The 17,500-nt window shown below is 34.9% G+C and overlaps 1 protein-coding gene across 7 annotated transcripts in view; it reads left to right on the forward strand.

Annotated features, from left to right (window-relative positions):
• trak1a (trafficking protein, kinesin binding 1a) overlaps positions 1-17,500 on the forward strand; it is a 120,259-nt gene that overhangs the window by 74,584 nt on the left and 28,175 nt on the right. For all 7 annotated transcript variants that reach the window (XM_056474655.1, XM_056474656.1, XM_056474657.1 and 4 more), the window contains 7 exons: positions 247-347; positions 2,267-2,375; positions 7,358-7,436; positions 12,501-12,631; positions 12,773-12,847; positions 13,768-13,905; positions 15,639-15,715. In XM_056474655.1, coding sequence (XP_056330630.1) covers positions 247-347; positions 2,267-2,375; positions 7,358-7,436; positions 12,501-12,631; positions 12,773-12,847; positions 13,768-13,905; positions 15,639-15,715 — 710 coding nt within the window. The remainder of the gene's footprint in view (positions 1-246; positions 348-2,266; positions 2,376-7,357; positions 7,437-12,500; positions 12,632-12,772; positions 12,848-13,767; positions 13,906-15,638; positions 15,716-17,500) is intronic.

Here is a 17,500-nt window from a genome sequence, read left to right on the forward strand (position 1 = left end):
CGAGAATTAAGTGGCGCCAAATAAAAGAAAGCAATTTAACGAAACCCCAAAACTAGCTGAAATTTACCCTCTAAACGATTTCAACATTTCAACATTTTTAATGGGGGATAAAAAAATCTATTCAATTCGTAAATTGTTTTTTTTTTGTGAAAAAATCTGGGATTTTTTTTAAAAAGACCATATCACTCAGCCCTATTTTATGTCCTTGAAAAATATTCAAGAGTGTTAAAATATGTGTGTGCGCAGGTGTCTCAGCTGCGTCATGATCTCCTGATGAAGGATGAGCTCCTGCAGTTCTACACGAGCGCAGCTGAGGAGAGTGATGGAGAGTCTGCTTCTACCACACCGTGAGTCTAGTATTAAAGGAACACTCAATTTTTTTTTTCTAATAAACTCTCCTGCAGTTAAACAGTTGAGTTTTACCATTTTTAAATCCATTCAGCCAATCTCTGGGTCCGACTAGATCACTTTTAGCTTAGCTTAGCTTAGCATAAACCATTGAATCGGATTAGACCGTTAGCATCTACTTCAAAAATGAGTTGTAATAAGTTTCCTGAAAAATAAAATAATATCATTTATTCACTCTTTACTTATTCCAGACCTTTTTTTCATCTGTTGACCACAAAAAGAAACCTGTAACCATTAACTTCCATCTGTTTTTTTTTTTACTATGGTATCCTAGACCAGAGTTTTAGTAAGTTTTCTATTTAAAGCTTGCAAGCAACTGTTTGAATTCACGTAGCTAGAGACTATTTTCAAGCGCTGCATAATATCATTGCGCCTGCTACAGCCATGGTACAGCAGCAATGTTTATTATTCAACTATATTGACCTATAAAGTAGCAACTTTTAGTATTCTATCGGTCTTAAAGCATGATGTAAATACCCTTTTTTTGAATCCATTCAGCCGATCTCAGAGTTTGGCAGGAGCACTTTTAGCTTAGCTTAGCATAGATTATTGAATCGGATTAGACCATTAGCATCTCACTCAAAAGTGTTTCAATAATTTGACTATTGAAAGCTTGAATCTTCTTTATTTACATAATGCATTAAGACCGATAGAAAATTAAAAGTTGCTAATTTCTAGGTTTATTCTCTCAACAATTTATTTTTTAAATGGGCTAATTTTACAACTCCTTTAGAGTTAAATAAATAACTAAATAACTGTTTAACTCTAAAGGAGTTGTAAAACTAGCCTATTTAAAAAAAAAAATGTTGAGTGTTCCTTTAAACAACAAAACATAACTTTGTCATGACTGGTAACTGACTGATCCCAATGTAAGGAAAGTGCTGTGTATTGCCTTGTCTTTCTGTTAATATGTCATCGTGGTAATTGTATAATGCCTATAAAATAATCTGTGGTTAATTTGTAAATTGCAAGGTCCCGGAACAGTTCGGGGTAATGGATCTGGCATCAGAAAGGAGAGGTGTCGGACGCGGACCAATGTGAAGGGGGCGTGGACAAAAGTAAAGGGCAAGGGGAGCCACTGACGACAGTGAAGGGGGTGGGGGGTGGTTTGGGGTTGTTGCGGATGAAAGTGAAGAGGGTTCGGGAGTTGCAGAAGAAAGTTAAGAGCCATGTGAGGAGGGGGATCGGTAAAATAAGGTGCCGGATGAGATTTTAGAGGTTCCGGATCCGGCTTGTTCTGGCACAAATTAAGCCCTGAAAATAATAAAAATATGTAATTTGACAGTCAAATGTAATTATGACAGTCTTAGTACACAATGTAACTGTATGAGTTGAGCTTGAAATAGGAAAATTACCAAAACTCTTTTTTCGTTTTGGAGCGAGATGCTAATGGTCTAATCCGATTCAATGATCTATGCTAAGCTAAGCTAAAATTGCTCCATACAAATTCTGAGATTGGCTGAATGGATTCAAAAATGGTTTTCAAATAAGCCTATTTTCCAAAAAAAAAAAAAGTTTGAAATGTTAAAATGCTAAAAAAATATATTTTCTTCAATAATTTAACAGTACCATCAGTTTACAAATTTTCATTCATCTTTTTAACGTCCTCTTACCATTTCCCTCCCCAACAGCATTAGTTAGCAGTAATTAGATGTTTCTGTAATAAACTAAATAAACACAGATAAATATTATAATATATATATATATATATATATATATATATAATAATAATAATAATAATAATAATAATAATTAAAAACAAAAATAAATTTATTAAACTAAATGTATAATTTACCTAAATTTGTAGTGATGAGATTAGTGTACTAAAGGAAGCACATCTCTCTGATTACTTTTGCAGTATTCACAGAAATGATTCATCCTTCACGCTCCCAAATTACCTCCCTCTGGATTCACTGCAGAAGAAACTCAAAGACCTAGAAGAAGAAAACATCGTGCTGCGGTCAGAGGTGAGAAAACGAGGCCTGGCTTCAACAAACTCTGTCGTGTCTGCATTGCTTTGCATATTATTATTCAAAACCACATCCAATGAAACTTATCAGGGTTTCAGGCACATCACATTTCTAAGACAAGCAAGATATGTGCGCAAGTCCATCATTAGATAGAGACTTTGGAGCGTTATCTGTATGCTTAAGTAAAATAAGTCTAAATCAATAGCCTTAGATTACAAATTACATAAGTACTGTATAGGGCAAAGAGAAACATATTTAAGTTATATTTAAATACACATTTAAGAGGAAAAAGTGTATAATGTTTTGTCTTTCTGTTAATAAGTACTCATGGTAATTGTATAATGCTTATAAAATAAAATAATATAAACTTTAGAGCATTATCTGTGTGGTTTAGTAAAATAAAAACGTCAATACCCATAAATTACAATATATTTAAGTACAGAGAAAGAGAAACTGCATATTTGATTTATATTTAAATACTAATTTAAATGAAAAAAATAGTCTATTGTCTTGTCTTTTTGTTAATTTGTGGTCATAATAGTTGGATTATAGGTTTAAAATAACTAGAAAATGGAACTTTATACAACAAAAAAAGCAGTTATTGTTTAAAAAAAGTATATTTATTTGCTATCAATGGAGAGTTTGCTATTATATGCACTGTGTATGTCCATTCAGCATATGGAAAATATAGCACATGTGTATCAATATGCACAAATCAGTATGTCATTGTCTGAAAAAATACAGATAGGTAATATTATGTAGTATTTTATACTGCTGTGCTACTGATTAATATATTATACTTGAAAAAGAAAAGTTTATTTCATTTGCATCTTTTTTTAATATTGCATTTGCTTGTATGTAATTTGCATTTTTGATCATGTGACAGTAATATTGTAACTATATTAAGAAATATACTCACCGGCCACTTTATTAGGTACACCTTACTAGTACCTGGTTGGACGCCCTTTTGCCTTCAGAACTGCCTTAATCCTTTGTGGCATAGATTCAACAAGGTGCTGGAAATATTCCTGATTCCTGACATGATAGCATCACACAGTTGCTGCAGATTTGTTGGCTGCTCATCAATGATGCGAATCTCTCGCTCCAACACATCCCTAAGGTGCTCTTTTGGATTGAAATCTGGTGACTGTGGAGGCCATTTGAGTACAGTGAACTCATTGTCATGTTCGAGAAACCAGTCTGAGATGATTCACGCTTTATGACATGGAGTGTTATCCTGCTGGAAGTAGCCATCAGAAGACGGGTACACTGTGGTCATAAAGGGATGGACATGTTCAGCAACAATACTCAGGTTAGCTGTAGCTTTGACACGATGCTCAGTTGGTACTAATGGGCCCAAAGTGTGACAAGAAAATATCCCCCACACCATTACACCACCAACACCAGCCTGAACCGTTGATACAAGACAGGATGGATTCATGCTTTCATGTTGTTGATGCTAAATTCTGCCCCTACCATTTGAATGTCACAGCAGAAATCGAGATTCATCAGACCAGGCAACATTTTTCTTCTATTTCTTCTATGATCTAGTGTTTGTGAGCCTGTGTGAATTGTAGCCTCATTTTCCTGTTCTTAGCTGACAGCAGTGGCACCCGGTGTGGTCTTCTGCTGCTGTAGCACATTCGCCTCAAGGTTGGATGTGTTGTGCATTCAGAGATGCTCTTCTGCATACCTCAGTTGTAACAAGTGGTATTTGAGTTACTGTTGACCAGTGGTGTAAAGTAACAAATTACAAATACTTAAATTGCTGTAATTGAGTAGTTTTTCTCAGGAATTGTAATTTACTGAGTACTTTTCAAAATGTGTACTTTTACTTTCCTTTGAGTACATTTTTAGTGCAGTATCGGTACTTTTACTCCACTACTTTCCTTCAACCTGCGGTCACTACTTTATTTTTTCTTTACTATGGAGATTAGAAAAATGTGATTCCTGTGATTCCTATCCAATCAAATTGCTCATAGAAGGTTCATCACATCATAGTCAACATGACCTCAGATTGATGTTATACCCCAACGACCAACGTTGCATTTTGTTTGGAAAGGAAAGTTGGGTTGACGTCAGACCGATGCCAATGCCCAACGTAAAATCAACCAAAAATCAACATCTAATAATGTTACAGCTTGACGTTGTGTGGACGTTACCACATTGAGGTCTATGAGACGTTAGATTTTGGTTGCTATAACTTATGAATAAATGTCAGTATTTGACGTCAATATGACGCTGGTTTAAGATGTTGGGTTGACGTTGGATTTTGGTGACTTTCTAACACAACCTAAAATCAACCAATATCAACGTCATTTGACGTTGTTTTTAAACCTTTTAAAAAAAAGTTACCCTTAGACACTGATTAGACTTGAATTTTGGTCACCTGACGTCACATAAATCTTACCTAATATTAACATCTTATGATGTGTGCCTGCTGAGCAATAACTAAATGCACTACAGAATGTTACGTTTACACACATACTCGAATTACATGTAAATCATCAGCTTTTCACAGCGTAATACTCACTACTCTTGAGTACTTTTGAAAGGGCTACTTTTTACTCATACTTTGAGTAATATTTAATAACAGATACTTTTACTCTACTCACACTACATTTTTAGTCAAGTAATGGTACTTTTACTGGAGTATGATTTTTCAGTACTCTTTCCATTACTGCTGTTGACTTTCTATCAGTTCAACCAGTTTGGCCATTCTCCTCTGACCTCTGTCATCAACAAGGCGTTTGCACGCACAGATCTTCCGCTCACTGGATATTTTCTCCTTTTCGGACCATTCTCTGTAAACCCTAGAGACGGTTATGCGTGAAAATCCCAGTAGATCTGCAGTTTCTGAAATTCTCAGACCAGCCAACAACCATGCCATGTTCAAAGTCACTTAAATCCCTGTTCTTCCCCATTCTGATGCTCGGTTTGCACAGCAGCAGATCGTCTTGACCTTGTCTACATGACTAAATGCATTTAGGTGCTGCCATGTGATTGGCTGATTAGAAATTTGCGTTAACGAACAGTTGGACAGGTATACCTAATAAAGTGGCCGGTGAGTGTACATTCTGTGTGTTGTACAACTATATTATGACAATTTTTAGCTATTCAAGTATTACCCATACTTATCTGGCAAGATTTCTATTAGCTACTAATTAATGTGTCATTCTAAAACAACAGCATATAGCTGATTCAGCACTTAATTACGTTTCGTAAGAGCGTAAAATAATAGATGTTCATTAGCAAAGACATGTGGTATAGGTGAATTGGATGAACTAAATTAACCGTAATGTGTGTGTGTGTGTGTGTGTGTGTGTGTGTGTGTGTGTGTGTGTGTGCGTGCGTGCGTGTGCGTGTGCGTGTGCGTGTGAGTGTATGGGTATGTCCCAGTATTGGGCTCTGCTGCATAAAACATATGCCGGAGTAGTTGGCAGTTCATTCTGCTGTGGTGACTTCTAAAGAAAAATGAATGAATGAGTTTAATGTAAAAACATGATTTCTAAAAAGCTCCAGTAATTTCCATGAATTATCTTTGTTTTGTTTTTTTCTTTGCAATTATATTCTTCTATGCACAATATATGTGTGTGTATATATATGTGTATATATATATGTATATGTGTGTGTGTGTGTGTGTATATATATATATATATACACACACACACACACACACACACATGTATGTATATATATATATATATATATATATATATATATATATATATATATATATATATATATATATATATACACACACACACACACACACACACACACACACACACACACACACACACACACACACACACACACACATATGTATACACATAAATACAAATATTTATATAACTTCTCATTTGCTTTTTTTAAAAATACAACTAGAAAATATAAGTTTTAGTTAAATTTTTGGGTCTAATTGTTTAAGATGCATGTATGAAAGAGTTAGAGATTTGATTTAGATTTTTTTGTCAGAGCTGTTGTCTATTTTGCCTGAATTGATGGGATTGTGAATACTAAAATGTACAGACAGGCTTTAATTCATCATGTAATTCCTACTAGAAAGCAACTAATTTGTAATAGTTTTATTTTCTGGCATGATAATGAGCATAAAACACACTACTAATGTGATTAAATCATATTTGGAGAGAAAAATCAGGCAATGAAATAAAGACAGTCATGAAATGGCCTCCACAGTGTCCTGACCTGCATTTTATGTATAGGCCTAAGACTTTTGTACAGTTCTGTATGTCTGAAATATAAGAAACAAGGAAAAGACAAAGTAGAGGGATGCGAAATATACAGTTTGGACATTTTTGTCCATTTAATTTTCATGTGAGCATACTTTTGCTTAAAAGTATGATATTATATGTCTGCACATAGCAAAGTTTGTAAACTGAAAATCATATTATGGCTTAAAAATTGTATAGTAATGATCATTTCAAGTTTTTTCCTTACTATAGCCAATATGAAGTTGTCATTATTACGCAATGTGTTCTTTTGATTTAGCGACTAAATAGGTGTAGCTAAAGTGGAAATAAACAGACTAACTAACTAACAAATCTCACTGTATATGTAGTTATGGGTGTTGGAGGCATTTGACCCCAGCAAACAGGTGAAATTACATTGTTTCACTGAACATCATCCACACCCACTCACTAAAACACATTTCCCAAACACCAGCAACAAAAGATCCAAAGACATGGCCGTGTAACATTTCTCTGTTTATGTCTGTAATACTTGGCCAAAGTTTCCCCAGTAAACTTGACCCAGTGTCTTTGTGTAACCGAGTTAGATAGCAACACTAAAGCTTGCAGAATATTTAATTCTCTTGGTATGAAACATTTGCTCTTTCAACACCAAAGCTGTTCTTCTGACGAGAACTTTGAAACTAAAGAACAGCCTTGTAAACTGATGCCCCCATTGTTTATCGAGAACATTCTTTAATGTGTGTGCGTGTCTATGTGTGTTTATAGGCAAATCACTTGGAGACCGAGACCATCTCATATGAAGAAAAGGAACAGCAGCTTGTAAATGACTGTGTGAAAGAGCTCAGTGAGTAAATCCTCAACGATCACATTCCCTCTGAGTGTAAACTGATATTACACCCTCTCCTACACTTGTTCATTTCCTTATTTGACAAATGAATCAAATTAAATTACATTTTATTAGTATAGCGCTTCAGGCTCTGCATAATATCATTGCCCCTGCTACAGCAAAGAGCATAGACTCACCAAGAGGCGACACTCTAGTGCGATTTGGGAAACAGCCACTAGATGGCGCGGCAGCCATTTTAGAATGAAAATTCCAATAGAACAACGGCATATTATAAGTCTGTAAAATAAACTATTAAAAGTGCTGATGATTGTGATAGTAAGTGTTGTGTTGTCGTCTTTCAGGTTGTATCTCAGCTTTAATGCGCTTTTAAAGTAAATAAATAAAAAACAAAGCAGCTGCTTGCCATCGTGGCAGCAATAAGATCCAATGGACGGCCGATCGCTTTCACTCCAAAATGGTGGAATTGCGGGGCTGTTGCTGGGCGCTGCTGTTGCAGTGGAATTTTCTATTGAGTGTCGCCTCTTGGTCATTCTAAGCTCTTTGGCTACAACCATGGTACAGCAGCAAAATTCCCTGCTTATTATCAAGTATGTTGACCCCGAAAATAGCCCCTTTTAATTTTCTGCAAGCCTTTGTACACGATGTAACTACAGAAGAGTCAAGCTTTAAATAGGTAAGTTATCGAAACTCTTTGGTCATTTTTAAGTGAGATGCTAATGGTCTAATCCGATTCAATGATCTATGCTAAGCTAAGCTAAGCTAAAAGTACTCCCGCCAAACTCGGAGATCGGCTGAATGGATTCAAAAATGGTAAAACTTGACTATGTAACTCTTAAGGAGTTGTCAAATAAGCAAATTTGCCAAAAGAAAGTTGAGTGTTCCTTTAAACAACATAACTTTTTATATATACAATTAGTATATATATATATATATATATATATATATATATATATATATATATATTTATGATTCAGATTGTTTATTTTTTTCAATAATTTAACAGTAGCATCAGTTTACACATACAAAAGTTGCACATTATTGTATTACAATCAAATTCAGAAAAGCTAAGGTTATTAGTTACCATAACTTTATTATGTTACTAATAACTTTAATTAACTAATGATTGATTAATTAATATTAGGGCTGGAAAATTTTATGCATGTTTAATCTAAAGCTGATTTGTGTGGTACTGGACTGTTTGTTTTTTCTACTTTGCTGGTAAGAATTTTATTAATTATCCCATTTAAAGCTTGCAAGCAGGTGATCATGTTTAAAGTTACATAGCTCGGGACTATTTTTAGGCGCTGCATAATATCATTGCCCCTACAACCGCCATGGTACAGCAGCAAAGTTTCTTGATTATTAAAGTATATTGACTCAGAAAATAGCAACTTTTTAATTTTATGCCAGTTTTAGTACATGATGTAACTACAGAAGAGTCCTGCTTTAAATAGGTAAGTTATCGAAACTCTGGTCATTTTTAAGTGAGATGCTAATGGTCTAATCTGATTCAATGGTCTATGCTAAGCTAAGCTAAAAGTGCTCCCGCCAAACTCTGAGATGGGCTGAATGGATTCAAAAAGTGTAAAACTCGACTATGTAACTCTTAAGGAGTTGTCAAATAAGCCTATTTGCCAAAAAAATGTTGAGTGTTCCTTTAAACAACATAACTTTGAAACGACTGATCTCACAATTAGTATATATATATATATATTTTTTTTTTTTTATGATTCAAATTGTTTATTTTTTCAATAATTTAACAGTAGCATCAGTTTACATATACAAAAGTTGCACATTATTGTAATACAATCAAATTCAGAAAAGCTAAGGTTATTAGTTACTATAACTTTATTATGTTACAAATAACTTTAATTAACTAATGATTGATAATTAATATTATTGCTGAAAAATTTTATACAGGTTTAATCTAAAGCTGATTTGTGTGGTACTGGACTGTTTGTTTTTCCTACTTCGCTGGTCTAGACCAGAGTTTTAATAATTATCCCATTTAAAGCTTGCAAGCAGGTGATCATGTTTAAAGTTACATAGCTCGGGACTATTAATAAAGTATATTGACTCAGAGAATAGCAACTTTTACATTTTCTTAGTACACAATGTAACTACAGAAGAGACTAGCTTTAAATAGGCAAGTTATCGAAACTCTTTGGTCATTTTTAAGCGGGATGCTAATGGTCTAATCCGATTCAGTGATCTATGCTAAGCTAAGCTAAAAGTGCTCCCCCCAAAATCTGAGATTGGCTGAATGGATTCAAAAAGGGTAAAACTCAGCTATTTTACTCTACAGCCATGGTACATCAGCCAAGTTTCTTAATTATTATATATTGACCTAGAAAATAGCAATGGTTTATTTTCTTAGTACATGATGTGTCTAACAAACAGTCAAGCTAAGTAATAGCTAAGTTATCAAATCCAACAAGTTCAAAGGTAGCTATTGCGAACTGTAAATATAAGCACTACTTTTCCCTCAATGAGGTGAATAGCAAGAATTGTATGTATTATGCAACTTATGCCCAGGATAAAAGAGTCTTTCTGTCGATGTTGATGATAAAAAAAAAAAATAAATAAATAAATTTAAAAAAAGAAAATAAGGCAAAATTTGGAATGAATTTGAAAAAGATAACTTTTTTTATGTGTTCGTTACACATGTTCCAAATACTTGCTATAGAAATATGGTACTAATCAAACCTTAGAAGAACAGCTCTCAACCTGCTTCTGAACTGCTCAACCTGTTGTCCTCAGGGAGACACTACAAGTGCATTAGAACGAGCACTACCAGGTTCCCAAAAGCCATTACCATCCTCAACTCACACATGCACTGACCCCATCGATATACACACGTGGACTGTTCTGAATGCAATACACATCTAATTATATACAACTTGTAAACTGTATATTCGCATATTTTTGCACTGCTATTTATCATCTTATATCTATATTTTGTATATGTCTCTTGTTCTATCTCAGAATTGTTTACTCCACCTCACCCTACCCGCCTCTCATCCCCTATTTTGCACTATTTATTTATCATCTTACATTTACATAGTACATCTTGTACGTATGTCTCGTTCCACTTCAGAACTGTTTACTCCACCTCACCCTATCCCCTCTCTCATCCCCTATTTTACACTACTGTTTATCATCTACAGTTGTTTCTACTGTAACTTGTTTAGTGTGATCTGTATTTAAAGGATATATTTACATGTTTGCACTGAGTAGTGAGATGCACTTAATCTCATCACACATGTATATAATGTACATTGTATACATGTACAGCGACAATACAAGGCATTCTTCTTCTAATTCTTCTTATAGTGAGTAGTGTACGTGTTATTAATGTCACTAAGTAGTTAAATGAATGTTTAAATTGTAACAGGCACACGTTTAAAATAAAGGGTTACTTTACATTTACATTTAGTCATTTAGCAGACGCTTTTATCCAAAGCGACTTACAATTGAGGACAAGGAAGCAATTTACACAACTATAAGAGCAGCAGTGAACAAGTGCTATAGACAAGTTTCAGGTGTGTAAAGTCTAAGAAGCAAAGCATTAGTAATGTAAGTTTTTTTTTTTTTTCAGAGAGAGAGAGAGTACAGTTAGTGGTATAGCCAGAGAGGCAGTTGCAGATTAGGAAGGAAAGTGGAGACTAAATAGTTGAGTTTTTAGTTGTTTCTTGAAGACAGCAAGTGACTCTGCTGTTCTGATGTAGTTAGGGAGTTCATTCCACCAACTGGGCAGATTCAATGCGAGAGTTCGGGAAAGTGATTTCTTCCCTCTTTGGGATGGAACAACGAGGCGACGTTCATTCACAGAACGCAAGTTTCTGGAGGGCACATAAATCTGCAGAAGTGAGAGCAGATAAGAAGGAGCAAAGCCAGAGGTCGCTTTGTAAGCAAACATCAGAGCTTTGAAATTGATGCGAGCAGCAACTGGCAGCCAGTGCAAACGGGTGAGTAGCGGAGTGACATGTGCTCTTTTGGATTCATCATAGACCACTCGTGCTTCTGAAGCAGCTGAAGAGGTTTGATAGAATTAGCTGGAAGCCCGGCTAGTCGAGAGTTGCAATAATCCAGTTTGGAGAGAACAAGAGCTTGAACAATAAGTTGAGCTGCATGTTCAGATAGGAAGGGTCGGACCTTTCTGATGTTATAAAGTGCGAATCTGCAAGATCGAGCAGTTCTAGAAATGTGGTCAGAGAAGTTTTGTTGGTCATCAATCATAAAAATCATAAGGGGTTAATTTTCGTCAGAAAATATTAATATTTAACTTGTGGTATTTCAGACATTTACAGTAAAAATAATTTTAAAAAATGCTACAATTATTATTTATAGCAAATATTTTTGGATTTGGAGAACAAAAACATATCATCCCTCAGCACTGGCGCCAATTAATATTATTATCATTTGAGTTATTCGGTAATTTATTACCAGTGCAATAGTATCATAGTATACAGTTGAAGTCAGAATTATTAGCCCCCCCCCCCCCCTCCCCCCCCTTAAATTTTTTTCTTTTTACATATTTTCCAAATTATGTTAAACGGAGCAAGGAAATTTTCACAGTATGTCTGATAATATTTTTTCTTCTGGAGAAAGTCTTATTTGTTTTATTTCGGCTCAAATAAAAACAGTTTTTAATTTTTTAAAAACCATTTTAAGGTCAATATTATAAGCCTCTTTAATCTATATATTTTTCATCGTTATACAATAACTTGCCTAATTACCCTAACCTGCCTAGTTAAGCTAATTAACCTAGTTAAGCCTTTAAAAGTCACTTTAAGCTGTATAGAAGTCTCTTGAAAATGTTTAGTCAAATATTGTTTACTGTCATTATGGCAAAGATAAAATAAATCAGTTATTATAAATGAGTTATTAAAACTATTATGTTTAGAAATGTGTTGAAAAAAATCTCTCCGTTAAACAGAAATTGGAGAAAAAATAAACGGGGGGGCTAATAATTCTGACTTCATCTGTATATACTACTAACCATAGGTTCTATGTGCTCTATAACTTGCCTTACAAGTGAACTCCATCTGTTCCCCTTAGGAGATGCTAACATACAGATCTCCACGATTGCGGAGGAACTAGCCAAGAAAACCGAAGATGCTTCCCGTCAGCAAGAGGAGATCACACACCTGCTCTCTCAGATCGTGGACCTGCAGAAAAAAGCCAAATCTGTGAGTTCTCCAGTGCACATTTGATAACAGCAGCTCTGAAACATCCTTTTGAGTAGCTGTTTCCTTCTGTCCGATTTTACTGTCACTAATAAGAAGCACACGTCTGTCTGTGCGTTCATGTTTCACGTCTGTTATTTTCAGTATGCACTTGAAAATGAAGAGCTCACGCAGCATCTGGGAGCCGCTAAAGATGCCCAGAGAGCACTAACAGCAGAGGTAACATGTACATACTTTAACAGCATATTCATGTATTCATAGTTAATTATAGTAAATAGTTATTATACTTTGGCCTTTTTAAACTGGAGGTCTACATGTTCAGTTTCGATATGTTGACTCAAAAAAGTTACTTAATTAAATTGAGCTGAAACAACACAAATCTTGAGGGGTTTTTTTTTTGGGGGGGGGGGGGGGGGGCTTTATTGTTTTATGCTCAATCCACTTACATTTGTAAAAAAATAATAAGTTAACTTCATGTTGTTGAGTTATTTCCTTGCGGTTAATTCCTAAATTGGCCTTAGTGTTTCCCAGTCTTGGGTTGTGGCATCTGCTGCGTAAAACATATATGCTGGATAAGTTGGTGGTTCATTCCGCTGTGGCGACCCCTGATAAATAAAGGGACTAAGCCAAAAAGAAAATGAATTAATTACTTTTTGTATTTGTTTATTATTTCATGTAGAAATATAGTTTTTTTTATTTTGAATGTAAAATGTTCTGTTGTAAAATAAAAATAAAAAATCGATAAAATAAGGTCACAAAAGTTTATTGTGAGATTTTTTTTTTTTTTTTTGTTTATCTATATTTTTATTGAATAAAAAGGGGTTTATTTTATCATTCTTTTCTGTACGTTCTTTTTTTTATCCACAAGAGACACACAGATGCTTAATTTCTAAATTGACACTCATTCTGTTACTGCCGTCGTCTTTTTACTGGATAATTGCTTATAGATTTTCTTTCTGAAATCTCTGACGGGCCTAACATAATGTCAAAACATTTGTTTATGAATGAAAGAGAACACGGAGAGTTGAATATGCTTGTTTAGACATTAGATATTACATGTGCAGATATCGGAAATGTAATGTATTGGTTCTGCAGCTGTCAGTGTTTCTCTAAGTGCGCCTCTGTCTCTCTCTGTGCAGCTGAGAGAGCTGGAGGATAAATATGCCGAGTGTATGGAGATGCTTCATGAAGCTCAGGAGGAGCTGAAGAACTTCAGGAATAAAACAATGCCTCTCAGCACGCCACGACGATTCCATTCGCTCGGCCTCTTCCCCATGGTGAGAAGCGGACATTAATAAAGATAATATTATTAAAAAAGATATTAAAAATATTTTTTTCTCTCCTTGATTTTAGTAATGAATTTTAATAATTAATAATTATTGTTAAAAATTATAATTTTTGTAGTATTTGACATAATTGTAAATCATATATATATATATATATATATATATATATATATATATATATATATATATATATATATATATATATATATATATATATATATATATATATATATATATATATATATATATATATATATATATATGAGCAATATCACATGAGTAGCAGTGCGTTATGGCTGTATATCGGCACTGCGTGTTGCATGCGTTGGCTCAAGGCCACAGGCCCAGTGCCTTAGTGTCACGCCAGTGACGGTATACAGCCGTAACGCACTTCTACAAGTGTGATATTGTTTTTATACAACAGTTTTACGGCATAATTATATATATATATATATATATATATATATATATATATATATATATAATACACAGAGTCTCAAAAACCCTTTTGTAAGAGGAACTACTTTCTTTCGCCATTCATTCACATCTGCAGCTGACGTCAGAACAGCAGAAACCGGTGCTAATTCACAAATGTCACTTTAGAGCTAGTATTAATGATTCTCTAGCGTAATGTCTAAAATAATGACAAAACAGGTGATTTTGCTCGTATTTTAAGATTATAAGGCTGAACATCATGAAATGCCATCAGTCTACATAGATTTCCCAGTATTTCTCTGTTGCAATCGGGAGATCACAATAATTAACCCCAAAAAGACCAGAGCATAGCAAACACTACTGGATAAATACAGCACTACAAAATACAAAAGAGAGAGATCGACTTAGAATGTCACTTACCTGTTCTGTAATGATTTGTTCAGTTGCAGTTTGAAACGTATGCTGAAAAAATACAGTTTTTCTTCCTTAAGGGCTTATAATGCTGTCTCTGTTGCCATCTTGTGACAGAACGTCAACCATCTTTGCTCTACTCAGTATGGAAAATATTAAATAAATATTTAAAATAGGCACTATCCTTATAAATAAACTGCATAGTAGCAATCTAAACAACTACACTCTGCAATATTAACTACATAACTACAGCTGCAATATTTGTCAAACTGTAGTCTTCTGCTTGCCACTTGTGTGGGCGGAGTAATTTACAAGGGTGAAGAAGTGGTGCGAGTGCTGATATTAATTAACTGATAATTACTTAACTTATCTCATGGCTATTAGCCAATCATATTCGAGAACCAGACAGAACTGTTGTGTGTGTATGTGTGTGTATATATATATTAGTTTTATTTAATACATTGTCCAGTAAGTGAAAATTATGCATACTGTACTACTTCCATACTATGCCATTGTATTTGTATTGAATTTTAGCAATTAATGTATAAATGGTACTTTGTGTATGTGTGTTTAATAATTAACCATTGAATAATTTAAATATTTATTGTTTTTACTAAATTATAATGTTTAATTTCTTAGAAAGTTTGCATTTTAAGTATTTTTTATATTTAATATTGTACTTTATCATATTACTCTTAAAACCAATTCACATTGTAAAGCTTTTTTACATACATATTTCACACTAAAAAGTAGCTTGTATGAAGTAAACTTAAGTACAGCACACTAGTATTTATGTAATGTGTGTGTAAAAGTAATTTTCCTAGCCTCTCAGTGTTATTCCCCTATGTAATGGTGTGTTTGTGTCCCGTGTGTAACAGGACTCTTTAGCTGCTGAAATTGAAGGCACCATGAGGAAAGAGATTCAGATGTCTGATCCAGACGTGGAGGAGCAGAGGTGTGTGTCTGTGTGTCATTTCCTCATATCCTGAATGAGTTATGTGGATTTGCATTAGTCACTTTCACAGGAATGTAACTGATACTACAGTCTCTATTATGAAGTATAATGCTTCCTTTTTACAACATGTTAAATAAGTCTATGATGTCCCTAGAGTCTGTATGTGGTGTTTCAGCACAAAATACCACACAAGTAATGTTTTATAACTCTTTAAAACTGACATTTTTAGGTTTTGATCCTAATTGTGCCATTTTGGTGACTGTCGCTTTAAATTTAAATGAGATTGTGCTCTTAGTAAAAGAGGGCGGGGCTACAAATGCATGTGTCTCAGCATAGTGGCAGATTCAAAAACAAGACTAACTCCTATGCTAATGTGGGAGAGATCATGAGTAATTGGCGGGGCTTTCCTCCTTTAATGACACGTACAAACGAAGAATGCCAATCAAAGTGTTTCTGCAAACTGTTTTATCAAGTGTGATTATAAAAAAAAAATTAATTTGAGCATATTCCCCTGTTGAATGCAAAAGAAGATATTTTGAAAAATGTTGGAAACCTGTAACCATTGACTTTCAAGTATATGTGACCATCTTGGGCTGATTGTTTTGCCACATATGCCAAACGAAACGTGCTAAGGAGGCAAACATGCCAGGTTCTGAAACAAAAATCTAGGTGTGAAAGCATCCTTACCTATTTTACAGTCTATGATCCTAACATGCTAAATAATAATTTATTTTCAAGATCATACAGTAGCGGAACACTATTAGCATATTACTATAACACAGTTCACTCAAAAAATGTATTCTTGCTGCTTGTTCAAACTACTTATTTAAAATTAAATAATTTTTTTTGTTGTTTTTTGGGGGGTAATTTGTTAAATTAACTTAATCAATTTGTGTTGGGACAACATGAATGAATAGTGTGGAACCCTGCACTTTTTACAGTGTAGCATATAACTGCCTAGCCCTTTTTGATTGTACATTTTTAACATGTTATTTTTTAATTCTGCTATTTATTTTAACTTTTTTTCAATTTATTTATTTCAAAACAAGGCACAATGTACAATAATCAACGTTCTCCTTGAACGTAAACATACCCAAATTAGACCAAATACTAGTTTTTATTGATGGTCTCTTAAGCCGAAACTGCATGATTTTCGCCCTGGTTTTGACTTTCCGACAGGTTTTGAGAAATCGCTGACAAATGTCTGAAATCACAGGCAAATCTGTGCTTGGTCATGCTCACACAATTTAAACTATCAAAGACGTTATCTGAGAGAATCGCCGATGAGTCGCCGATGCCCGTGAGATATTTGGCATGCTAAATATCTGTAGATCTCAGATACAAGCGGCCGAAATGAGTTTCCTTCGCAAGATGGCAGGGTCCTCCGGGGAGATCCCGAGGCATTCCCGAGGAGCAGCGGCAGCCTTATAGATGAGGTGAGGTCCTATGTTACCCGGGAGGAGCTCGAAGTAGAGCCGCTGCTCCTCCACATCAAGAGAAGTCAGCTGAGGTGGCTAAGGCATCTGTTTCGGATGTCACCTGGACGCCTACCTAGGGAGGTGTTCCAGGCATGTCCCACCGGGAGGAGACCTCAGGGAAGACCCAGGACACGCTGGAGGGAATATGTCTCTCGGCTCGCCTGGGAATGCCTCGGGATCTCCCCGGAGGAGCTGAAGGAAGTGTCTGGGGAGAGGGAAGTCTGGGATTCTCTCCTGAGACTTCTGCCCTGGCGACCCGGCCCAGGAAAAGCTGTGGAAAATGAATGAATGAATATCTGGAGATGTC

Source organism: Danio aesculapii, chromosome 16 (genome assembly GCF_903798145.1).
Source record: "Danio aesculapii chromosome 16, fDanAes4.1, whole genome shotgun sequence".
Taxonomy (NCBI): Eukaryota; Metazoa; Chordata; class Actinopteri; order Cypriniformes; family Danionidae; genus Danio; species Danio aesculapii.